At 41.5% G+C, this 27130-nt stretch overlaps 1 protein-coding gene across 2 annotated transcripts in view; it reads right to left on the bottom strand.

Annotated features, from left to right (window-relative positions):
* The window catches only part of EYA3 (EYA transcriptional coactivator and phosphatase 3), a 634133-nt gene that overhangs the window by 299552 nt on the left and 307451 nt on the right, over positions 1-27130 (bottom strand). For both annotated transcript variants that reach the window (XM_053707122.1, XM_053707121.1), the window contains one exon: positions 7512-7595. In XM_053707122.1, coding sequence (XP_053563097.1) covers positions 7512-7595 — 84 coding nt within the window. The remainder of the gene's footprint in view (positions 1-7511; positions 7596-27130) is intronic.

Genomic DNA, 27130 nt, shown 5'->3' with positions numbered 1-27130 from the left:
TTGAGGAACTTGTTTAGAATGTTGAGATCCAAGATTGATCTGAAAGTTCCCTCTTTTTTGGAAACCACAAACAGGTTTGAGTAAAAACCTAGCCCCTGTTCCTCTTTTGGGACTGGGCGGATCACCCCCATGGTATGTAGGTCTTCTACACAGCGTAAGAACGCCTCTCTCTTTGTCTGTTTACAGACAATCGAGAAATGTGAAAAGTCCCCCTTGGAAGAGAGCCTTTGAATTCCAGAAAATATCCCTGGGACACAATTTCTAAAACCCAGGGATCGTGAACATCTCTTGCCCAAGCCTGAGCAAAGAGAGAGAGTCTGCCCCCTACTAGATCCGGTCCTGGATCGGGGGCTACCCCTTCATGCTGTCTTAGAGGCAGCTGCAGGCTTCTTGGTCTGTTTATCCTTGTTCCAAGCCTGGTTAGGTCTCCAGACTGACTTGGATTAGGCAAAATTCCCCTCTTGCTTTGCAGCAGAGGAAGCTGAAGCGGAACCACTCTTGAAATTCAAAAAAGGAACAAAAATTATTTTGTTTGGTCCTCATCTTATTTGATCTATCCTGAGGAAGGGCATGACCTTTCCCTCCAGTGATGTCTGAAATAATCTCTTTCAGTTCAGGCCCGAATAGGGTCTTTCCTTTGAAAGGGATGTTCAAAAGTTTAGTTTTAGATGACACATCAGCAGACCAGGATTTAAGCCATAACACCCTGCGTGCTAAAATGGCAAAACCTGAATTCTTTGCCGCTAATTTAGCCAGTTGAAAAGCGGCATCTGTAATAAAAGAATTAGCCAATTTAAGGGCCTTAATTCTGTTCAAAATTTCTTCTAATGGAGTCTCCATCTGAAGAGCCTCTTCTAGAGCCTCAAACCAGAAAGCAGCTGCAGTAGTTGCAGGAACAATGCACGCAATAGTTTGAAGAAGAAAACCTTGATGAACAAAAATTTTCTTCAGGAGACCCTCTAATTTTTTATCCACAGGATCTTTGAAAGCACAACTGACTTCAATAGGTATAGTTGTACGCTTAGACAGAGTAGAAATAGCTCCCTCCACCTTAGGAACTGTCTGTCACGAGTCCCGCATGGTGTCAGATATGGGAAACATTTTCTTAAAAACAGGAGGGGGAATGAACGGAATACCTGGTCTATCCCACTCCTTAGCAATAATATTCACAATCCTCTTAGGGACTGGAAAAAAACATCAGTGGAAACAGGAACCTCTAAGTATTTATCCATCTTACACAATTTCTCTGGGACCACTATAGGGTCACAATCATCTAGAGCCGCTAATACCTACCTGAGCAATAAGCGGAGGTGTTCAAGCTTAAATTTAAAGGCCGTCATATCAGAATCTGTCTGAGGAAGCGTCTTTCCTGAATCAGAAATTTCTCCCTCAGATAACAAATCCCTCACCCCTACCTCAGAGCATTGTGAGGGCATATCAGATACGGCTACTAAAGCGTCAGACTGCTCAGCATTTTTCCTTAACCCAGAGCTGTCCCGCTTTCCTTGAAAACCAGGCAGTCAGGATAAAACCTCTGTGAGGGTTGTATTCATAACTGTGGCCCTGTCTTGTAAAATAAATGAATTCAACGCACTAGAGGTACTTGGCGTCACTTGTGCGGGCGTTACTGGTTGTGACACTTGGGGAGAGCTAGATGCTAAGCCCTCATTTACTTCTGACTGAGAATCATCTATTGCTCTATTTTTAAGTGCTAATATATGTTCTTTATAGTTTATAGACATATCAGTACAATTGGGACACATTCTAAGAGGGGGTACCACAATGGCTTCCAAACATATTGAACAAGGATTTTCCTTGGTGTCAGACATGTTAAACAGGCTAGTAATGTAACAAGCAAGCTTGGAAAACACTGTAATCAAAATAAATAACACTTAGAAATAAAACGGTACTGTGCCTTTAAGAGAAAAAAAGCTGCACAAATTCTGCAAAACAGTGTAAAAAAGTAAACATAACGAAATTTTTACAGTAGCATCATATAGCCTTAGTAACTTTGCACAGCTATGCAAATAAACAATTAACCCCTTAATGGCAAAACCGGATTGAAAAAACATCAAAACCAGTAAAAAAGACTTTCAGCACTTTGCCACAGTTCTGCTGTGGCTCCTACCTGCCCTTCAGAACAATTTGTGGGGGGGGGGAACTTCTTTTACAGCCCTCAAACACGGCAGGAACCTCTGGAGAAGCAGTTAGAAGTCTCAGAGGAAAAGAAACTGCACAACTGAGGCGCGAAAATAGGCCCCTCCCACCTCACTCAATGTTTTGAGGCCTAACAGACAAACACTAGAGTGTCTCTAAATTAACCTTGTGGGTTAGAAAACTCAAAAACAAGCCACAATGACCCCTTTAGTCCCTTCAAAAAAACGTTATAATTGCATCATTCAATGAATAAACAAAAACGTTTTTACCAAACAGTGTCACCAGTAACCAATGAGCTCTTCATACAAGCTGAAATTCCTATCCAAGTGTCTGAATACAGCTTACCCTTCCCTCATGGGGATATTGCCAGCCTTTTCTAGAAATAACAGTCTGTCTAGAAAAAAAATAGACTGAACATACCTTAATGCAGTTTAGCCTGCAAACTGTTCCCCCAACTGAAGTTTTCCTGTACTCTTCAGCCCTTGTGAGAACAGCAGTGGATCTTAGTTACAAAATGCTAAGATCATCATCCTCCTTGCAGAAATCTTCATCCCTTTTCTGCCAGAGAGTAAATAGTACACACAGAAATATGCATCGATCACCCTCAGTCTCAGGAAACGATCATTAAGCACTGCACAGACAGATTCCTCAAAACTCTGCATATTCAAATCCAGAGAGTGTTAAGATACAGTTAAATGTAATCGCTTAGTCCCAAATATGTATAGTGAAGAGTGTGTTGAGGCCTATCCGACCGCAGCCACCACAGGTCTCTACAGTCCAGATTAACTCGCAGAGAGGCTATTCCAAAGTTGTATCATTCAAAGCATTTAAATGCGTAGAAACAGATACTAAGTTTCAGGAATGGATGGCTAAAAATAATTGATATTTGGTGGCTTATCAGTTTTCCACTGCTCTCCTGTCAATATTGCTGCTGCCATGACAGGTGCACAGACATGCCTCAAAGTTTTAATTTTGCTCTGATCACTTATCTATCTTAATTTGGTGAAGGTATATGAAAATTCTTGTACAAATCTAATTGAAAATCCTGTGATACCCCCGTTTCTTACAGTTTTCACTTAACCAGGGAAAGTCTTAAAGGGACACTAAACGATGGAAAAAAGCTATCTTTAATCGCAATATTATTATATTATAATTATCTTAGTAATGTGCATTGTGTTTTATATTCTTGACTATTCATATGCATCCTTCAATCTTTACCGATAACCTAAGTTATCAAAATGTCTGACTTAGTCCGTTATGCGCATGCGTAATCTTAAGCGCTCGTCCATTATGTGCGATTTTAAGCACTCGTCCATTATGCGCATGCGCAATATTAAGTGCTTGTCACTCACCAGCAGACACTCTGCAGTAAGTGTGCCATCAAAGGTATAGTATGCACGTGCGCAAGTCAACATATCGCAGCATGTATGCGCCTGGTGACGAAATCGTCCATTAATGATATTCCAAAAAACGCAATCGGATTGGCGATAAAGTTTGTAAGTGAACAGCCCATAATAGAGGAATGGGTTTAGTGACGTCATACTCAAAATAAAAATTATAATTTTATTCTATTCAGAAACATTGTTCTGCTGTAAAAGTCGGTAAGTTATTAGCTATAAACGTTTGTGATACGAAATTGATAATCAAATTGTGCTTAAAATGGTAAAGTTTTGGAATCCTTTAAGTATAAAGATGGGATGCAAGCAAACAAAGAGAGAAGCACCTGTGTGTGTCAGTAGGAATGGTAATCTTAATGAAATATTCCTGATACAGGGTACTCCCATTTCTTCCAAGCATACAGACGAACAGCCTGTAAGTGTTGCAGAATTGTTGCTTAGTAATAGGCACTTAGGCAGAAACAAAATTGCGCCCGGTGTCCCAGTACTGTGCGATCCGCCTGCAAGCCGTCTGCAATAAGTGTACAGTGCTAATTAATATAGAAGTCATTGTCATATTGCAGGTCTTAGAACATTTATCTAATGCGAGTGTGATCGCACAGTACTGGGACACCGAGCGCAAAAAAATTTCTGCCTAAGTGCCTATTACTAAGCAACAATTCTGCAACACTTACAGGCTGTCCGTCGCTGCTGGCTGCAGCAGAGAGGCAGCACTGGTATTCTTCATTCCCAAAGCCTTCCTGTGGTCGATGCGCGGCAACTTCCTGCCCACTGGCTGATTAGTGCCAGTGACGGCTATACAGCCTCCAGTAGCACTGGGGCTCTCCCTTGGTGTTGGGCATCCTACTCCTTAGAAGCACTTGAGGAGCCGATTGCTTGCAGGTTGTGGGTGCACGCTGTTGGAGGCTCGCAAACTTGAATATCAGCAGCTACTTGGGGTGCTGATATTTCCGGAGCAGACATGCAGCCAAATCTTAGAACATTTATCTAATGCGAGTGTGATCGCACAGTAATGGGACACCGGGCGCCTTAGAAAAGCTGATCGCCAACATAATAGGAACTTAGGCAGAAATAAGTTTGCGCCCGGTGTCCCAGTACTGTGCGATCACACTCGCATTAGATAAATGTTGTAAGACCTGCAATATGACAATTACTTCTATATTAATTAGCACTGTGCACTTATTGCAGACGGCTTGCTCGCCCATATTGTAAAATACTGGCAAATCAGACATATGTTCCATAACCCTACTGCAATTTGAAATCTAAATAATGTATTTGGCTAAATGTTGAGAGTCAAATATGACTTTAGGTTACAGGGTAAGGTGTTTATCGAAATATGTTCTTTAGAATTTCTGCAAACCCCTATGATTAAAATCATTTTCCCTATTATATAGCTTATTTGCATTACGAAGTTTAAAAACAGAAAATATAATAGCAATTGCTTGGTAAGGTCTATTTTATACTAGTGCCCAGTCAGCTCCTGGTTGGATATTATTTCTCTATAATCTCATTGGAGTTTTAACTAGGGGTACAGACCATCACATCGCCGCCTGCCCTGCACTCACTGCCTCTCATTCTCTGTAACACACAGCGCACAGCATGGATGAGAGGGAGTGAGTGCCGGGTATGAACAGCTGCTAGAGAGCTGAAATTGCACGAGCGCGCAGGGACGAGAAGGAAAGGATCCTGTTAGTACAAGCTTTTGGTAGACGTCAGACAAGGAGGGGTCAGGCGGACATTTCAAAAAGGCCAGATGAGATCAGTAAGTGTATTTTCTGCCAAAGTTTATTTAGATGAAAATTTGGCTACAGTTTACTGCAAAGATCATTATTTAACTAATCTAAATAAGTTACAGTAATTTTTGGGTTGACTGTCCCTTTAACAGTAATACAGCCAACTGATCTCCAGAATGCTGGAACGCTCTGGTCTCCAAATTCTCCGCCCACAGTAAAAACGATTGTTATAGTGCAAAATAGTACACGGTTCAAAAGTTAGACAATTTATTATAAAAAATCATATAACTTCATAAAAACAAGTGAATAGGCAAAGAGGTAGGGTCTGCTAGCTCACCCTCCTCAATCAGTGCAATGCATTTCTCAGCATGTCCAAATCAGGCATCGTTACCATTACTTAAAGGACCATTAAACTCTGCATTTCAACAACGCATAAAATGTTTCATTATTGATAATGAAACATTATTGCTAAATTACATTATTTAATTTCCTTCCTGTGCTGTAAAATACATCTAAATACATCTAAAAATTGAGATTGCTTCAAATTTCTACCAGTGAGGCTTGGGTAAATACTTTTAGATAATTTATCAATGGAGGTTTTGTTTACGCCCTCCTACCTCACATTCTCTGCACTCATTTGTTTTTTTAAGGTGGATTATCAGTTTTTCATAAACAACCATGATAGGAAATGTATTCTTTGCAATAGCAGTGAGCATACAAGGTAGTTTAGGTGTTGTATATTGCATCTATATAATGTATATTTAGCTATAAGATAAACAAAAAGGAATATATTTTATTTAAATAATTGTTGATTTTTTTTTTCTTCTTAAAAGACAAGGGCAGGCTACCAAAGTCTCTTTCCTTAACTGTTTATGCTATATCTGCATGTTTGTGATTGGTTAGGGCTCTTTTGTTCCGGGGGTTAGGGAAATCAGTGAAAAGAAAAAACAATTTATGTAAGAACTTACCTGATAAATTCAATTTTTTCATAGTGGCAAGAGTCCATGAGCTAGTGACGTATGGGATATACATTCCTACCAGGAGGGGGCAAAGTTTCCCAAACCTCAAAATGCCTATAAATACACCTCACTAATACCTTAGTTTAACGATTAGCCAAGAAGTGAGGTGTAAAAAAAGGAGTAAAAAGCATACAAAAGAGAGGAACTGGAAAAAATAATGTGCTTTATACAAAAAAATCCTAACCACAAAAAGGGTGGGTCTCATGGACTCTTGCCACTATGAAAGAAATTAATCAGGTAAGTTTACATAAATTATGTTTTCTTTCATGTAAGTGGCAAGGTTAACAGGAAATTACACAATTTGCGTCAAAATAGGCGCGACTTCACGCCAAAAAAAATCTGCGTCAATAGACGTAAGAAATTACTTGACTCACGTCACAACAAACGCAACCTTCACGCCAAAATACCTGAAGACACCTATCCACATATAGTAGACAGCCAAACTAGCACTGAAACATATCAGCAGAGGTAACGGTAGAGGAGTATAATGTCGATCTGTAAAGGGAGGTAGCAGATGAATCCCCACAACCGAATTTACAGAGAGCCTTAGAACAGATTTCCCATAGGTGAAAACATGGCATCATCAGGCAATACTCCCTTCACATCTCTCTTACAAACACTGTACTTTGAGAGGAATTGGGCTTCAAAATGCTTAGAAGCGCCTTTCACAGAAGAAATCAAGCACAACTTGCTTCACCTTCCTCCAACGAAGGCAATGTTTGTAAAACTAAGGTACGAGTGAGGTGGGAGGTGTATTTATAGGCATTTTGAGGTTTGGGAAAATTTGCCCCGTCCTGGTAGGAACGTATATCCCATACGTCACTAGCTCATGGACTCTTGCCACTTACATGAAAGAAACATAAAATAATATTCTAATTTGACAAATTAAAGCTGCATTATTCATTGCATAGAATGTCCTAACGTCACAAAAAGGTTAAAGATCAATTAAGGAAAATATCATCTATACAAATGCTGAACCTAAAGTTTCTAAAGAATGATTATTATTTACCGACACCGAGGACAGCATTAAATGGTTTCAGTCTCCTTAGAAACAGATACCTTATCAAGACTTTGACAACATACATTTATTGGAGTCCAAAACTTTGTATTGTAAAAGAACATTTAAGATTTTAGCTAATTTTATACTTTAAGAACTTTAGTAAAAACACAATATAGTACATTCCTAAAGACAGCCCAGTCTGTACCTTTCCGTACTTTTGTGCATATGACCCGGTGAGTAGAGAGTGAAAGATGATAATGGTTTCATCCAAGTCCCACAAAAACACACGCTGGGGAAACAAAGAGAGAAATATGGAACACATTTTGTCTAATCTCTAAAGAACACACCATAAAGGAGAAGTGTGGACACATGAAAAAGAAGAAGATATATACATAAAAGCAAAAGTAAAGTGAGATTATATCTGTGATGTGTTTAATAGGTTAAAGAATCAATCATTCTGGGGAGCAAAATGACCGATTGACAGTGAACTGTTGAATGTATTAAAGTTTAAATCCTTCTAAGAAGCACTCACATAATATAATAATATCTAAAGGGACATTATAATTCAAAAATGACATGCTATAATTTGTTAGACCATATTACTATTGCATTACTGATCCTTTAACAGGAAATGCACAGGTAAAGTCTTGCTTAGCACTCCCAAACACAAAATGGCCTGCTTTTAGCAGGGTAATGCAATTGCCACCCCTGATTGTCTGTATCCTGCTCAGGAGCTGCAAGGACTTTAACCCCTTAATGACCAAGGACGTGTCAGGCACGTCCTACACAAAAAACAGTTAGTGACCAAGGACGTGCCTGACACGTCCTCTGGGGTTTGAAGCTATGGACGCGATTGTGATCGCTTCCAGACGTTTCCAGGGTATTGCAGTGATGCCTTGATATTGAGACATCCTGCAATACCCTTTTGTTAGCCACAGATGCAGAGAGCTACTCTGTGGCCCTCTCTGCATCGGCCAGCGATAGTGCCTATCGTTGGTGGGTGGGAGACATTGCAGGGAGGAAGGTGGGCGGCACATCAATGGAGGCCTTTCCGGATCCTGTCCTTCAATTGTGAGCATGTTACCAGGAGCGTGCGAGGGGGGCGGGGGAGAGAGTAATAAACGCTGAGAAAGGGATCTGGAAGGAGGGGCTGCTACACAACAGAAAAATGCTTTATTTAATTTTTAAAATTTAAAAATCCACATTTTTTAGCAAACTGGGTACTAGCAGACAGCTGCCAGTACCCAAGATGGTGGCAAATAGGTAGAGGGGGGGAGGGTTAGAGAGCTGTTTGGGGGGGGGGGGGGTGAGGGAGGTTGGGGCTAGGGGGGGGATCTAACACTGCATTATAGATGAAAAAGTGTGTGGACAAAGTGTGTGGACAAAGTGTGTGGACAAAGTGTGTGGACAAAGTGTGTGGACAAAGTGTGTGGACAAAGTGTGTGGACAAAGTGTGTGGACAAAGTGTGTGGACAAAGTGTGTGGACAAAGTGTGTGGACAAAGTGTGTGGACAAAGTGTGTGGACAAAGTGTGTGGACAAAGTGTGTGGACAAAGTGTGTGGACAAAGTGTGTGGACAAAGTGTGTGGACAAAGTGTGTGGACAAAGTGTGTGGACAAAGTGTGTGGACAAAGTGTGTGGACAAAGTGTACGATTTTTTTTATTTGATCGCATTTGGCGTTGAAATGTTGGCATGAAATATACCAAAGTGGACAAAGTGTACGATTTTTTTTATTTGATCGCATTTGGCGTTGAAATGTTGGCATGAAATATACCAAAATGGGCCTAAATCAATACTTTGGGTTGTCTACTAAAACAAAATATATACATGTGAAGAGTTATTCAGGGATTCCTGACAGATATCAGTGTTACAATGTAACTCGCTAATTTAAAAAAAAAAAAAATGGTTTGGCAATAGCAAAGTGCTACTTGTACTTATTGCCCTATAACTTGCAAAAAAAGCAAAGAACATGTAGGGTATTTCTTAACTCAGGACAAAATTTAGAAACTATTTAGCATGGGTGTTTTTTGGTGGTTGTAGATGTGTAACAGATTTTGGGGGTCAGTTAGAAAAAGTGTGTTTTTTTTTCATTTTTTAAATAATATTTTATAAAAGAAAGTATAGTAAATTATAAGATATGATGAAAATAATGGCATCTTTAGAAAGTCTATTTAATGGTGAGAAAAACAGTATATAATATATATATGTGGGTACAGTAAATGAGTAAGAGGAAAATTACAGCTAAACACAAACACCGCAGAAATGTAAAAACATAAATTATGCTTACCTGATAATTTCATTTCCATCTGTATGAGGAGAGTCCACAGCTTCATTCCTTACTTGTGGGAAATACAGAACCTAGCCACCAGGAGGAGGCAGACACACCCCAGCCAAAGGCTTAAATATCTCCCCCACTCCCCTTATCCCCCAATCATTCTGCCGAGGGAACAAGGAATAGTAGGAGAAATATCAGGGTATAAATGGTGCCAGAAGAACAAACAAAAATTTAGGTCCGCCCAACGGAGAAAATGGGCGGGAGCCATGGACTCTCCTCATACAGATGGAAATTAAATTATCAGGTAAGCATAATTTATGTTTTCCATCTAAATATGAGTCCACGGCTTCATTCCTTACTTGTGGGAAACATATACCCAAGCTCTGGAGGACACTGAATGAAAACAGGAGCGCAAAAAAAGGAGGTGGACCCTATTCTGAGGGCACCACAGCCTGCAAAACCTTTCTCCCAAAAGCCACTTCAGCTGAAGCAGACATGTCAAATTTGTAAAACTTTGAAAAAGTATGTAAGGAGGACCAGGTAGCCGCCCTACAAATCTGCTCCATAGAGGCCTTGTTTTTGAAGGCCCAAGAAGAAGCCACAGCTCTAGTTGAATGAGCAGTAATCCTCTGAGGAGGATTATGTCCCGCTGTTTCATATGCTAAGCGGATAATGCTCCTCAACCAAAAAGATAAGGAAGAAGAAAGAAGAGCAGCTCTCGATTGTTCTTCTGCCAGCTGGCAGGACGGAAAGGGGAGAGCTACAAAAGTGGAAGAGCCGATTTAGAAAAGCGAATCTTAGAACCTTGACATGATCCTTGTGTACTGGCACAAGTCTATCGTGGTCCTGAACTGTCCCTCTTGAACTAAGGGCAGAATAGACCTTATCGTCTCCATCTTGAACAATGGCACCGACAGAAACTTGTTTAAGCACTTTAGGTCCAAAATCGTGCAAAATGTACCCTCTTTCTTTGGGACCACAAAAATGTTTTAGTAGTATCCCAGACCTCTCTCTGCTCGAGGTACTGGTACAATGACTCCTAGGTAAGAGAGATCCCTCACGCACCCTAGAAAGGCGTCCCATTTTTCTGGTCTTGAAGACAGGTTTGATAAGAGGAATCTGCCCCTGGGTGGATGAGATTTGAAACCTATCCTGTAACCCTGAGCAATTACCTCCAGAACCCGTCTCCCAGTCAAGCCTCCATGAAAAGAGACAGTCTGCCCCAAACATGATCCAGTGACGGATCGGGGGCCGCCCCTTCATGCCGATTTAGTCTCGGCGGGGCTTCTTGGTCTGCTTGGATTTGTTCCAAGATTGAGGTTTCCAAGTTCCCTTGGACTGATCAGGCTTCACGGAAGGCTGCTGGCATTGGGACTTATCCGTACGAAAGGGATGAACATTAGGACCCTGTCCTTTAGCTTTATTCTTATCTTGCGGTAAAAAGGTGCCCTTGCTCCCAGTGACCATGGATATGATAAGAGTCTAGTCCTGAACCGAAAAGAACCTTCCCCTTAAATGGAAGGGAAAGTAATCTAGATTTCGAAGTCATGTCAGCAGACCAAGACTTCAACCATAGAGCCCTACGACTAGAACAGAAAAGCCTGATGTCTTGGCATTCAAGCGGATAATCTGCATATTTGCATCACAAATAAACTAATAAGCTACCCTCAAAGTCTTAATTCTTTCCTGGATTTCATTGATGGGAGTTTCCACCTTGATCAACTCCGACAAAGAATCACACCAATAGGTAGCGGCTCCGGCCACCGCAGCAACCGCCGCTGCTGACTGAAATAAGAATCCTGTGTGCTGAAACATCTCTCTCTACAGAGTCTCTAGCTTCTTATCCATGGGCTACTTAAACGACTAACTATGCTCAAGCGGTATAGTGATGCGCTTAGCAATCGTGGAGATAGCTTCATCCACCTTGGGGACAGATCCCCATAACTAATTGTGAGTCAGGAACCGGGAACAATTTCTTAAAGGAAGAAGGGGAGAAAAAAAAAAAAAAAAAAAAAAAAAAAAGAGGATCCAAGTCTTTCCCATTCATTCTTAATGATATTTGCCATCTTTACAGGAACCAGGAAAGTTTGTGGCACCACCCTGTCCTCATACACCTTATCAAGCTTAGGAATAGAAGGGTCCTTGGGTAACTTGGGTTCCAGAACCTCTAACGTAGCCAACACTTCCTTTAACAGAAAGCGTAAGTGTTCTATCCTAAATCTAAAGTCTGGTTCCTCCGCAGCCGGAGGCCTAGAGGCAGCCGATAATGATCCAGAAAGAGCATCCTCTGAAGAATCAGAGGTGTTTTCATCAGCAGATAATCTAGTATTAGATAAATCCAACAAGTTAGTAGATGACCCTTGGGAAGGATAGAAGTATTTAACCTTTCGCTTGCGCTTAGCAGGGCGAGGTAAAGCATTAAAGGCCGCAGAAGTCCCGAAGGAGGATTAGTAGTGCAATGGGGAGCTGCATGTGTAACAGGAGATGATTGCAGGGAACGCACCTCGCGGGACAGAGAACCCTCAGAGGTGGACGGCTCAGTGGTACTAAACATCTTGCTCTTTTTAGATATCACTACATTATCAAGACATGTGGAAAATAATTGAGCAGGCAGGTTTACCATAGCCTCCTTACAATAAAAACAGGTATTAGATTTGGTTAAAGTGAATGAATGATCAACCGCTCTGGAACTTTGCTATGCTTAAATTGTGTCACCATAAACATAGTCGCTAAGATATATTTTTTTAAAAAACAATTATTGTTTTATAGATCTTTTATAATCTATACCATATTGTGGCCAACTCCTCCCAATTGATACTTCCTGCTTTTCGATGTGTGACGTATAGAGTGGTCCCACCCGCTCTATACGTAGCTCTGAAGCGCGCTCCTGCAAATGAATGAATGCTCTGTTTCAACCACCATGAAAGTAAGAGAAAGAGACAGCTGCTTCCATAGCTCATATGATCCGTGAGCGGAGAGTGGCGCATGCGCATATTCATTCATTTGCGGCTCATGAACGCACATAACTACTGAAATTGACATCCAATTATTCCTGCATGCACAAATTGTATAGCGCATGCGCTCTGTAAACCATGGGCGTATTTGTAAAGGGGGTTGAATCCCCCAGGGGGGCATCGTGGATTGGAAACTGTATAATTCGTCATTGATGACGAAAATTTAGAATACTGCGGGCGGCAAACAAATTTAAATCATTATAAGGTATTAGAAATCCAAAGTCAGCATTTATATAGGAATCGATTAATGAAATTTTGTGCAATCTTTAAAATGACGTTAAGCAATTATCTTGATTTTACATTCACTTTAAAGAGGGAGTACCCTCTAACCAGTGACGTGCAGTGAGGTCAGAGGCTGGTGAGGCACTGGCCTTGATACTCTCGAGAAACACATATGAAATATAAAATTATACTGAGCAGCAAGGACTATAGTCTGCACTAATATTTGTGCATCTCTGACAGACACACAAACACACAGATTCACTAACACACACATACAGACTCACTCAAACGCACACATTCACACAAACAGACTGATAGATACATACATACAATACACAGACTCACACAAACACACACAGATTTACTGATACATACACTCACATAAACACACAGATTTTCAGATACATGCATACATACACAGACTAACAAACACACACAGATTTAGATACATACACAGACTCACAGATAAATACACACACACTCATTCAAACACACAGATTTACCGACTCATTCATACACAGATTCATTCAAACACACGAAGATTTACAGCTACATACATACACAGACTCATTCAAACACACAGATTTACAGATTAATACAAACACAGACTCTCTCAAACACACACAGACTTACAGATGCATGCATACACACACTCATTCCAACACACACAGATTTACAGATACATACATACATACACTCTCTCAAACACACAGATTTACAGATACATACAGTACATACAGTACATACACAGACTCACAAACACAGATTTACAGATACATACATACACAGACTCACTCAAACACAAAGATTTACAGATAGATACATACATACACTCACAAATCACACAGACTCACTTAAACACACAGAAAAGGTAAAACATAGCTTGATACTTAGAGGCACAATAATACAGTGTGATTTGTCAAAAAAATAATAATATTGTGTGCTTATTTTATTAAATTCCTACAAATCCAGTAAGGGCATAGCATAGATTTATCTATACTGCTTTAAATGGCAATGCAGGTTTGTCCCACTACAACACAGAATAATAAATAAAGAGCTTGGCTGTAAAAACCACAGCTTGAAACAAATCAAGGCAAACAGATTAAGGGCTAGATTTATTAAGCCCCTACGGCAGCAAGTTCTCTCAAGAACTTGCTTGCCGGGATTTATCAAGCAGCGGTCACCAGACCGCTGCTTCCCTAACATCTACGCCACCTCTATTGTGGCGAAATTCAATCTCCTCGGTCCGACTCGACAGCTCCTGCCCGCGGGCAGGAGCTGTGCAATGTTAATTACCTGCGGGAAATTTCGCCCCGCCACATGCGAGCTGAGGCGTACAGGGGCGGGTATACGCGCCCCTGTACGCCTCAGCGTTGATAAACCTAGCCCTAAGTGTTCTAACAGAAAAGCTGTGCAAAGCTAAACTCTGGCAGAAAGGTTAAACTAGCTCTAACAATAAGCAAAGGGTTTGAACACTAAGAAACTCCATGCACATGGCCTGGAAAACATTGCTTCAAATGAAGTCTGCAAGTGGATCCTCTGTATAGGCACAAAGTGTGTGTTATGGGCCCTCATCCTCATTTTAACAATATGTGTAACAACACATATAAATAATTTAATATTTAAAAAAAAAAAAAAAAAAAAAACTTGTCTAACTAAAAACATCAGTAAAAAAAAAAACTCCCATAAATAAAGTCAATGAGTTAAAAAAAGGAAATTTATGCTTACCTGATAAATTGATTTCTTCTACGATACGACGAGTCCACGGATTTCATCCTTACTTGTGGGATATTAACCTCCTGCTAACAGGAAGTGGCAAAGGGCACCACAGCAGAGCTGTATATATAGCTCCTCCCTTCCCTCCACCCCCAGTCATTCGACCGAAGGTTTAGGAAGAGAAATGAAATGCTAAAGGTGCAGAGGTGACTGAAGTTGTAAAAACAAAATATAATCCGTCTTAAAATGACAGGGAGGGCCGTGGACTCGTCGTATCGTAGAAGAAATCAATTTATCAGGTAAGCATACATTTCCTTTCCTTCTACAAGATACGACGAGTCCACGGATTTCATCCTTACTTGTGGGATACAATACCAAAGCTACAGGACACGGATGAAACGGGAGGGACAAGACAGAGACCTAAACGGAAGGCACCACTGCTTGAAGATCTTTTCTCCCAAAAACAGCCTCAGAAGAAGCAAAAGTAACAAATTTGGAAAATTTGGAAAAGGTATGAAGAGACGACCAAGTCGCAGCCTTACAAATCTGTTCAACAGAAGCATAGTTTTTAAAGGACCATGTGGAAACCACAGCCCTAGTATAATGAGCCGTAATTCTTTCAGGGGGCTGCTGTCCAGCGGTCTCATATGCCAGGTGGATGATACTCCTCAGCCAAAAAGAAAGAGGTAGCCGTAGCTTTCTGACCCCCTAAGCTTTCCAGAATAAACAATGAATAATGAAGATGATTGACGGAAATCCTTAGTTGCCTGTAAGTAAAACTTCAAGGCACGGACCACGTCCAGGTTATGTAACAGACGCTCCTTCTTAGAAGAAGGATTAGGACACAAGGAAGGAACAACAATTTCCTGATTAATATTCTGATTTGAAACAACCTTAGGAAGAAATCCAGGTTTGGTACGCAAAACCACCTTATCATAATGAAATATAAAATAAGGCGAATCACATTGTAACGCTGAAAGCTCAGAAATAGCAACCAAAAACAAAACTTTCCAAGATAGTACTTTAATATCTATGGAATGCATGGGTTCAAACGGAACCCCTTGAAGAACTATAAGAACTAAATTCAAACTACAGGGAGGAGTAATTGGTCTAAATACAGGCTTAATTCTGGTTAGAGCCTGACAAAAAGACTGAACATCTGAAACATCTGCCAAACGTTTGTGAAGCAAAATTGACAAAGCAGAAATCTGTCCCTTTAAGTAACTTGCTAATAACCCTTTCTACAATCTTTCTTGGAGAAAAGACAGAATCCTAGGAATCCTAACTTTACTCCATGAGTAGCCCTTGGATTCACACCAATAGATATTTACGCCATATCTTATGATAGATTTTTCTAGTGACAGCTTACGTGCCTGTATCAAAGTATCAATGACCGAATCTGAGAATCCCTGCTTAGATAAAATCAAGCGTTCAATCTCCAAGCAGTCAACTGCAGAGAACTTAGATTTGGATGTTGGAAAGGTCCTTGAATGAGAAGGTCTTGTCTCAAAAGGAAGTTTCCACAGTGGCAGAGAGGACATGTCCACTAGATCCGCATACCAAGTCCTGCATGGCCACGCAGTCGCGATCAGGATTACTGAAGCTCTCTCCTGTTTGATACGAGCAATCACGCGTGGAAGGAGAGGAAACGGTGGAAACACATAAGCTAGGCTGAACGACCAAGGCACTGCCAAGGCATCTATCAGTTCGGCCTGGGGATCCCTCGACCTGGATCCGTATATTGGAAGCTTGGCATTCTGTCGAGATGCCATCAGATCCAATTCCGGCCTGCCCCATTGAAGAATCAGTGAGGCAAACACCTCCAGGTGAAGTTCCCACTCCCCCGGATGAAAAGTCTGACGACTTAGAAAATCTGCTTCCCAGTTCTCTACTCCTGGGATGTAGATTGCCGATAGATAACAAGAGTGGGCCTCTGCCCATCGGATTATCTTGGATACTTCTATCATCGCTAAGGAACTCCTTGTTACCCCCTGATGATTGATATAAGCCACAGTCGTGATATTGTCCGACTGGAATCTGATGAATTTGGCCGAAACCAACTGAGGCCACACCTGAAGGGCACTGAATATTGCTCTCAGTATCAGAATATTGATTGGAAGTCGAGACTCCACCTGAGTCCAAACACCCTGAGCCTTCAGGGAATTCCAGACTGCACCCCAGCCCAGTAGACTGGCGTCCGTCGGTACTATCACCCACGAGGGCCTGCGGGAACACGTCCTCTGGGACAGATGATCCGGCGACAACCACCAAAGAAGAGAGTCTCTGGTCTCTTGATCCAGATTTATCTGAGGAGATAAATCCGCATAGTCCCCATTCCACTGTCCGAGCATGCACAGCTGCAATGGTCTGAGATGAAAGCGAGCAAACGGAATGATGTCCATTGCCGCTACCATTAATCCAATTACCTCCATACACTGAGCCACTGATGGCCGAGGAATGGACTGAAGTGCTCGGCAAGTATTTAGAATCTTTGACCTCCGTCAGAAATATTTTCATGTCTACCAAGTCTATCAGAGTTCCCAAGAAGGGAACCCTTGTCCGTGGAACTAGTGAACTCTTTTCTATGTTCACCTTCCAACTGTGAGTCCTCAGGAAAGACAACACTGTGTCCGTGTGAGATTTTGTCAGATAAGTTGATGCCTGAATCAAAATATCGTCCAGATAAGGCGCCACTGCTACGCCCCGCGGTCTGAGAACCGCCAGAAGGGACCCTAGAACCTTTGTGAAGATCCTGGGTGCTGTGGCCAACCCAAAGGGAAGAGCCACGAACTGAAAATGTTTGTCCAGGAAGGCAAACCTTAGGAACTGATGATGATCCTTGTGAATAGGGATATGAAGGTATGCATCCATCAAGTCCACGGAAGTCATATATTGACCCTCCTGAATCATTGGTAAAATTGTTCGTATAGTCTCCATCTTGAACGATGGGACTCTGAGCAACTTGTTTAGACACTTGAGATCTAGAATGGGTCTGAAAGTTCCCTCTTTTTGGGAAGCACGAAAAGATTTGAGTAAAACCCCTGCCCCTGTTCCAGTTTTGGAACGGGACAAATTACTTCCATGGTAAAGAGGTCTTTTACACAGCATAAGAACGCCTCTCTTTTTATCTGGTCTACAGACAATCGTGAAAGATGAAATCTCCCTCTTGGGAGAAAATCCTTGAATTCCAGTTGATACCCGTGGGTAACGATTTCCAATGCCCAGGGGTCCTGAACATCTCTTGCCCAAGCCTGAGCAAAGAAAGAAAGTCTGCCCCTACTAGATCCGGTCCCGGATCGGGGGCCGCCCCTTCATGCTGTCTTTGTAGCAGCAGCGGGCTTCTTGAATTGTTTACCTTTATTCCAAGTCTGGTTGGGTCTCCAGACTGACTTGGATTGAGCAAAATTCCCTTCCTGCTTTGTGGAGGAAGAGGAAGCAGAGGGTACTCCTTTAAAATTTCGAAAGGAACGAAAATTATTTTGTTTACCCCTCATCTTAACAGACTTATCCTGAGGTAGGGCATGGCCTTTACCTCCAGTAATGTCAGAAATTATTTCCTTCAATTCAGGCCCAAATAGGGTCTTACACTTAAAAGGAATAGCTAAAAGCTTAGATTTTGATGACACATCAGTAGACCAAGATTTGAGCCATAACGCTCTATGCGCTAAAATGGCAAATCCTGCATTTTTCGCCGCTAATATAGCAATTTGAAAAGCGGCATCTGTAATAAAAGAATTAGCTAGCTTGAGAGCCTTAATTCTATCCAAAATGTCCTCTAATGGGGTCTCAACCTTCAGAGACTCTTCTAGAGCATCAAACCAAAAAGCTGCTGCAAGCTGTAGGTTGTAAAAGAAAACCCTGATGAATAAATAATTTCTTTAGAAGACCCTCTAACTTCTTATCCATAGGGTCTTTGAAAGCACAACTGTCCTCAATAGGTAAAGTCGTACGCTTAGCCAGGGTAGATATAGCTCCCTCCACCTTAGTGAGCATTTGCCAAGAGTCCCAAATGGTGTCTGATATGGGAAATATTTTCTTAAAATTAGGAGGAGAGAACTGTATACCTGGTCTATCCCATTCCTTCTTTACAATTTCCGAAATTCTTTTAGGAACCGGAAAAACATCAGTGTAAGTAGGTACCTCTAGATATTTGTCCATCTTACACAATTTCTCTGGTGGTATCACAATAGGGTCACAATCTTCCAGAGTCACTAAAACCTCCCGAAGTAACAGGCGGAGGTGTTCAAGCTTAAATTTAAAGGACATGACGTCCGAATCTGTCTGAGGTAACATATTTCCTGAGTCTGAAAATTCTCCCTCAGACAGCAATTCCCTGACCCCCAACTCAGAGCACTGTGAGGGTATGTCGGAAATAGCCAATAAAACATCAGAGGATTCAGTATTCGCATTAATACCTGACCTACTGCGTTTACCCTGTAACACTAGTAATTTAGAGAATACCTCTGTAAGGGTAGTTGACATAACTGCAGCCATCTCCTGCAGAGTAAAAGAATTAGACGCACTAGAGGTACTTGGCGTCGCTTGAGTGGGCGTTAAAGGTTGTGACACTTGGGGAGAATTAGATGGCATATCCTGATTCTCTTCAGACTGAGAATCATCCTTAGACACACTTTCTTTACCATGTAAGGCCCTTTCAGTACAAGGAGGTACACAACGTAAGAGGGGGTTCCACAATGGCTTCTAAACACATAGAGCAATTAGTATCCTCAATGTCAGACATGTTGAACAGACTAGCAATAACCACAATAGTCGTTAAACACTTTATTTATTGATTTAAACAATTTTTTGAAAAATGTGTACTGTGCCTTTAAGAAATAAAAAAGAGCACAATTTTTTCTAAACTGCATAAAAACGTTAAATAACGCAATATAATTAATTACACATATTCAATTGTGCCAAAAATTGTTGCACCCTAAGAGCAAAGGGTGAATTTAACCTCTAACAGACATTTATAGCAAAAAATATATTTGATTTGAAAAAAAATGACCCCTGCACCTCCTGCCCCCAAGGTACTGCAAAAAGACTCGACAACGATTTTAGGCCCAACCCGGAGCTAATGCCTGCTGCCTTCTCAGAGTAAACTGCGCGACTGAGCGCGTGAAAATAGGCCCCGCCCATCATGGACGACGTTCGCATTAGTCTATACAACCGCATGGGAAGCGGTTAGCAAATAAAGCCATGTGGTCCCCTTAAAGCACAACAGAAATATTACAGCCATACTGATTATTTGTCTCCCAAATAAAAACCGTTAAGCTGCCTCTCCCAGTGTCCCTTTCATATACTGCTTTCAGCCCAGTACCATGTCAATTAAGTAAATAAACATAGGTTTTTCAGTAATACCCTTTGTGTACAGGTCTACTGCTTACCCCTTCCCTTGCAGGGGAAAAATGTCAGCCAGTTCTGATATACTAAGTCTCCTCAAAATTAAAAGACTGAACATACCTCAATGTAGCATGAAACCGTTCTCCACACTGAAGATTTCTCTTGTACTACCTTCAGAAGCTCTGTGGGAACCAACATGGATCTTAGTTACATCTGCTAAGATCATCAACCTCAGGGCAGAAATCTTCTTCCATATCTCCCTGAAGAAAATAGTACTCACCGGTACCATTTAAAATAAAAAACTTCTTGATTGAAGAATCTAAAACTAACACCTCACTTTAACTCCTCCTATTACTAACACAGGCAAAGAGAATGACTGGAGGTGGAGGGAAGGGAGGAGCTATATATACAGCTCTGCTGTGGTGCTCTTTGCCACTTCCTGTAAGCAGGAGGTTAATATCCCACAAGTAAGGATGAAATCTGTGGACTCGTATCTTATAGAAGAAAACAATAGAAGCCTCACTTAAGCAAACAAATTAAACATTAAAAAATAGTGTCTATTCACAATTAATATTATTTGCACATCATGTCATTACTATTGCTGAAAATTAAATATTTTTGCGATAGAATAGGAATTATTCCTAGTTTTATTTAACTAATTTCACCTTTGTTGTGAAAAAATACCAGCCAAAGGAACTGGATTTCCATTCACAGGTCAGGGAGCACTGGCCACATTAATCATCAGAAGGGTTAGTATAATTAGAGAAGCATAGAGATAAAATGACAGACAAGGAACATAAACAGCAGCACACTAAAAAGAGATTAACAGATCTGATAAGCCCCAGGAATGCTGACCCTCTTACCAACTTGTTTGAAGATAAATGGAGCACAGTGCAGCCAGAGAAAACAAGCTAATAGTATCGCACAAGGGTAAAGTAGAGGGGAGGGAGATTTCTACAGCTACAGTCCTAGTAAAAACCAGTGCAGCCTGCAAAATCGGACACCAACTCTACACTGGCTTCAATGACGCTCGTCGCTGTCCCTCCACTTAGCAATTACAGCCATTCAGCGAATTAGACAGGCAATTAGTAAAATAAACTGTGTCATGCAGCTTTACAGAGTTGAAAGATTGTACGTGCTGCCCCGCTTCCTACCTGACTTGAAGTAAAACTAGCAGCCTCTTGCATAGGAAAGGCTGTGTGTGTGTGTGTGATCACTGCTCCTCCCACGGTGTTCAGACCTCTAGCTTCCAGCTTTGGCAGTGTGCGCCAGGTTAAACATACATTACATCGGCATTACATTGTATATAAATAATCCATTTTATTTTAGTATGCAGCAATCATGTAATTTGCTACATGCTAAACTAAAATGTTTTATTTATATAAGATGACACCAGCTACTGTCAGCTGTGGTCAGGCGGCAGGCCCCTATTACCTGCGGGAGACAGGATTGCAGCCACTGCACTTAAACCCCATTAATACACTGACACACTACTACTTCTAGGACCAGTTCCTGCCCCCACTTAAAGACTTGTCCCCAGCCGGCGCTTGCATATTCCACCGGCACCGCACCGCCACGCCACCTGTGTGTTAGGCTCTAGTAGAAGGCACAAATTAAACAACAAGTAAACCCCAGGCGGTCTAGACATAAGGAAAGAGCCGTTTTTGAGTTTGCATGACATGGATGACATTAGGCCACACACACAAACACCCATACACACGTACATACAACATATTATTAACACTATCAGACCTGACCTACCTAACCAACAAGCTAATCGTGTCAGCTCAGCTGCTGCTGTCTAGTATATGCCGGTAACCAACAGTGGGCTTACGGCTAAGGGATAAAGGGCTCAGACAGAGTCAGTCTCCACTCTCCACTCCTCACAGTCACTGAGTGGCTCACCGGCTCATCAGCACATGTGACTGCTCGTCTCACTAGGCGTCTCTCTGCAGTCTTTTCCCGCCCGATGCCCAGACTTTGATGTCAGGAGAAAGAGCGCTGATTTGATGGGTCGGCTGCTCAGAGAGCAGTCTCTATTGGGAGCAGTATGGGCCGCAAACAGCCTTAAGCACCACTGGGTGGCAGTCTCTGCGGCCTATATGAAAATTATTTGCACAAAGACATCCATATTACGCAAAGGGAGGGGAGCTGAACAGCTTACAGCCTCTCCTTCCTTGCGCAATATGGATGCATGAATGAAGTTTGGAATTGCATGGTGGCGGCGGCGGGGTAGGTGGGGTCAGTTGGGATAGAAATTTTTTATATTTAAAAACTTTAAATAAAAAAATATGACTGCACGTCACTGCCTCTAACGCATCAGAGTCCTCCATAGCTTGCGCTTTTACGATGGACTACAGAAATTTAAAATTGCATTTTTATACCCACAAAGGCAAGGGGCACTCACCACCTTCTATGACCCAGGCCCCACAGAGAAAACGCTTTGTCTCCTGCAAACCGCACGGTCAGGAAAGAGGAAGTTAACAAGGCCACACCCGGTCACATGGAGTGCCATGCAGGAACGCCCCTGCTGCAGGGAGAAAAGCATGTCAAACTGACAGGCTGCACAGTTATCCAAAATGAAAGTAAAACCTGAATGTTCTCACATCTGCCAGAGCCACATCTCACACGTCGCAGCATAAAACATAATAAAGTAAATCATGTATAATCCCACCTGTTCAATAATCCCCTTTCGGAGATATTAACCCTTGATTCCATACAGATAAAGGCGTTACACTGTGACCCTGTCTTCTTACGTTATCATATAAGATAAAAAGAAACTATCTTACCGGAATAATCGCCATGGAATTGCTTAGAAGTTGTTAATACGAGTCTGGATGGTTTCGCAGAAAGACTCTCCCTGCATCTCCAGACCCTAACATTCATTAATGCTCTCACTGAGAGGCTGACAAGACTACTTAAAACTTAAGTTCCATAGCGAAGAGTACTACCCTCCATAAGAGAGTACTCCAAATCTTCCGACACTTCTCTGCCATCCTCCTGTGACGAAAGGCAAAGAATGACTGGGGAATGGGGGGAGGTATTTAAGCCTTTGGCTGGGGTGTCTTTGCCTCCTCCTGGTGGCAAGGTTCTGTATTCTGTATTTCCCACAAGTAAGGAATGAAGCCGTGGACTCTCCTCATATTAAGATGGAAATAGCCCTGGTCACAAATGGTCAGAAAATTGAAAAGTGCTGTGGTCACTAAGGGGATAAAAGGGATATAAAACTCAAATGCTTTCTTTCATGATTCAGATAGATCATACAAATTTTAAACAACTTTCCAATTTACTTCCATTATCTAATTTGCGTCATTCTATTGGTATTGTTTGATGAAGGAGCAGTAATGAACTACTGGGAGCTAGCTGAAAGCCAATGATAAGAGGCATATATGTGCAGCCTCCAATCAGCAGCTTCTGAGCCTACCTAGGTATACCTTTCAACAAATAATTTAACGAGAACTAAACAAATTAGATAATAGAAACACATTGAAAAGTTATTTAAAATTAAATGTTCTATCTAAATCAGTGATTTGCAACCTTTTTTTTGCCGTGGCACACTTTTTTACATTAAAAAATCCTGTGGCACACCACCATCCCAAAATTTTACAAAATCACACATTGTAGCCTAATACAGGATATATATATATACAGTGTATATATATATATATATACACACACACACACACACACACACTGTACTGTGCTGTCATGCCATGCCTCCTACAAACTATTCTATACATGACATATTGACATTCATTCACAAACAATCATAATGATTGTCTGTGAATGAATGTCAATGTCATGGTTGTAAATGATGCCTGATGAGCCTGTCACATACCTCCCCATATTTCAAAATTTGAAATAGGGACACCCCCGCACTGTTGTCAGTCTGCCGCGGCACACTGGTTGAAAAACACTGATCTAAATCATGAAAGAAAATATTTGTGTTTCCCTTAGAATTAGTAAAGCAAAAATTACATGCTATAGCAAATTATTTTTTTATTAGAATGCCCCTTAAAAAAATTCAGTTTAGTTTTATGTTTGAGGTGTTTACCATCCCATTAAACTAATCCGTAAACAATATCTGGCAATTCTTATGACCAGTACATTTTTCACATGGTATTATATGATGGACTTGACACTTGAAAATTTATAGTACAAATTGTAGAGGTATACTAGTGTGAGATCGGCTTAATACATTTTAAGGGACATTTACACTAGATTTTTCTAGTAGATTATCCATTTATATGGCCCATCTGGGTGTGCTTTTGTAACAATGTATAGTTCTGTTTATCTTTTAATAACATTGTGCTGATTTTCAGACACCTAACCAAGCCCCACAGTGCCAGATGTATACACGCATTTACAGTCTCCTGCAGGCTCCTGTTATGTTATATGTCTTTTCATATGCAGGGGAGGGGGGGGGTCTGCTCTTGTTTTTTTTCCCCAGCCCCTTTCACTGGGTGTCCCAGCCTAACCTTATCAATAGTGCTAAACTAGTGTTTCTAAGTAAGTTTATCTGTGCATATTCTTATTTTATAGTAGTGTCTATTACATGCTGTTATATGAAAATGGGTGTACACTGTCCTTTATTCACTTAGTAGTGGATAGTGAGAAAATATAAATTGCCTCCAACTTGTATAAGGAACAACTTCTTAAAGTGATGGTAAATTAAACACTATTCCAACATATTAAAAGTAAATGTACAGAATCTTTATGCAAACTGCTGGGTTTTTTTTGTTTTGTTTTTTTCATGTAAAATTCCTAATCATAACACCTTAAATGATATAATTATATTTTTTGAGTCATTCTTTGCATCCTCCGCCGCCAGTTCTCTTCAGAGTCTGTATCTTTGTGACAGAGAGCGATCCTACATGCCCTCTACATCTGCAGCCATGCAAGGATAGAAAAACTCATGTGCATATTAGAAACTTATTTTTATAATGAGTGCGTATGGCTAGGCAAATGATTGACTAACGTCACAGGAAGATAAAAAACAAATGTATGCTTACCTGATAAATATATATTTCTTGACACAGTGAGTCCACGGGATCATAAATTAGTGTTGGGAATATCACTCCTGGCCAGCAGGAGGAGGCAAAGAGCACCACAGCAAAGCTGATAAGTATCACTTCCCTTCCCACAACCCGCAGTCATTCGACCGAAGGAAAAGGAGAGAAAGGAAGTAACACAAGGTGCAGAGGTGCCTGAGGTTTATATAAACTAACTGTCTGCAAAAAAACAGGGAGGGACGTGGACTCACCGTGTCAAGAAATAAATACATTTTTCAGGTAAGCATAAATTTTGTTTTCTCTCTTATGACACGGTGAGTCCACGGGATCAGAAATTACTGTTGGGAATCAATACCCAAGCTAGAGGACACAGATGATAAGGGAGGGACAAGACAGGTAACCTAAACAGAAGGCACCACCTGCTTGTAGAACCTTTCTCTCAAAGGAAGCCTCAGTCGAGGCAAAAGTATCGAATTTACAGAATTTAGAAAAATTGTGCAAAAAAGATAAAATCGCAGCCTTACAGATCTGTTCTACAGAGGCCTCATTCTTGAAGGCCCAAGAAGAAGACACCACCCTGGTGGAATGAGCTGTTATTCTCTCAGGAGGTTGCTGTCCAGCAGTCTCATATGCCAAACGCATAATACTCCTCAACCAGAGAGAAAGAGAAGTGGCAGTAGCTTTCTGACCCTTATGTTTTCAAGAAAAGCAAACAAAGCAGAAGACTGACAAAAGTCCTTTGTAGCCTGCAAATAGAACTTAAGAGCACGCACAACGTCTAAGTTGTGTAATAAACGTTCTTTATGAGGAGGAGGATTAGGACAGAGAGAAGGAACAACAATTTCCTGATTAATATTCCTGTCCGAAACAACCTTAGGAAGAAAAACAAACTTGGTACGGAGAATTGCCTTATCTGAATGAAATATGAGATAAGGAGCATCACACTTCAAGGCTGAGAGTTCAGAAACTCTCCGAGCAGAAGAAATAGCAGTAAGAAACAAAACCTTCCAAGATAATAACTTAATATCTATAGAATGCATAGGCTCAAACGGAGCCTGTTGTAAAACTTTAAGAACAAGGTTAAGACTCCAAGGTGGAGCAACTGATTTAAACACAGGCCTGATTCTGTTCATCCGGCATGTCCGCCAGACGCTTATGTAGCAGAATGGAAAGAGCAGAAATATGACCATTGAGGGTACTGACAGATAACCCCCTTCTCAAGGCCTTCCTAGAGAAAAGATAAAATCCTTGGGATCCTGACCCTACTTCAAGAATATCCTTTAGACTCACACCAATAAAGCTATTTACACCATATCTTATGGTAAATACTTCTAGTAACATGCTTACAAGCCTGACCATGGTCTCAATAACCGATTCGTAAAATCCACGCTTGGCTAAAATCAAGCGTTCAATCTCCAAGCAGTCAACTTCAGAGAAACGAGATTCGGATGAAGGAAGAGCCCCTGAAGAAGGTGGTCCTTCCTAAAAGGAGGTAGGGATGACATCTCTACTAGATCCGCATACCAGATCCTGCGAGGCCACGCAGGAGCTATTAGAATCACTGATGCTCTCTCCTGCTTGATCCGAGCGATGACTCGCAGAAGGAGAGCAAACGGTGGAAACAGATATGCCAACCTGAAGTTCCAAGGAACTGCCAGAGCATCTATCAGAAAGGCTTGAGGGTCTCTCGACCTCGAACCATACTTTGGGAGCTTGGCGTTCTGACGAGACGCCATCAGGTCCAATTCTGGTACCCCCCATTTGGTTGTTAATCTGGAAAACAAGTCTATCTGCCATCTGGATGGCAGATAGACAACAATTGTGAGCCTCCGCCCACTGGATAATCCGTGCCACCTCCTTCATGGCTAAGGAACTCTGAGCTAGGGCCAGCTGAGGCCAGGCCATCAAGGCATTGAAGATCGCTCTCAACTCCAGAATGTTTATGGGTGGAGCAGATTCCTCTTGAGACCAAAGTCCCTGCACCTTAAACGGGTCCCAGACTGCTCCCCAACCCAACAGGCTGTCATCTGTGGTCACAATCACCCAAGGGGGTCTCCGAAAATACGTCCCCTGGGACAGATGTTCTTGCGACAGCCACCATGGTAGGGAGTCCCTTGTTGATTGATCCAGAACTATTAGAGATAGATCTGTATAATCCCCGTTACACTGAGCGAGCATGCATAGCTGCAGAGGTCTCAAATGGAACCGAGCAAATGAAACTATGTCCATGAAGCCACCATC

This window comes from Bombina bombina, chromosome 3 (assembly GCF_027579735.1).
Source record: "Bombina bombina isolate aBomBom1 chromosome 3, aBomBom1.pri, whole genome shotgun sequence".
Lineage (NCBI taxonomy): Eukaryota > Metazoa > Chordata > Amphibia > Anura > Bombinatoridae > Bombina > Bombina bombina.
The sequence above is the reverse complement of the archived record's forward strand: the minus strand, read 5'-3'. Positions and strand labels throughout refer to the sequence as shown.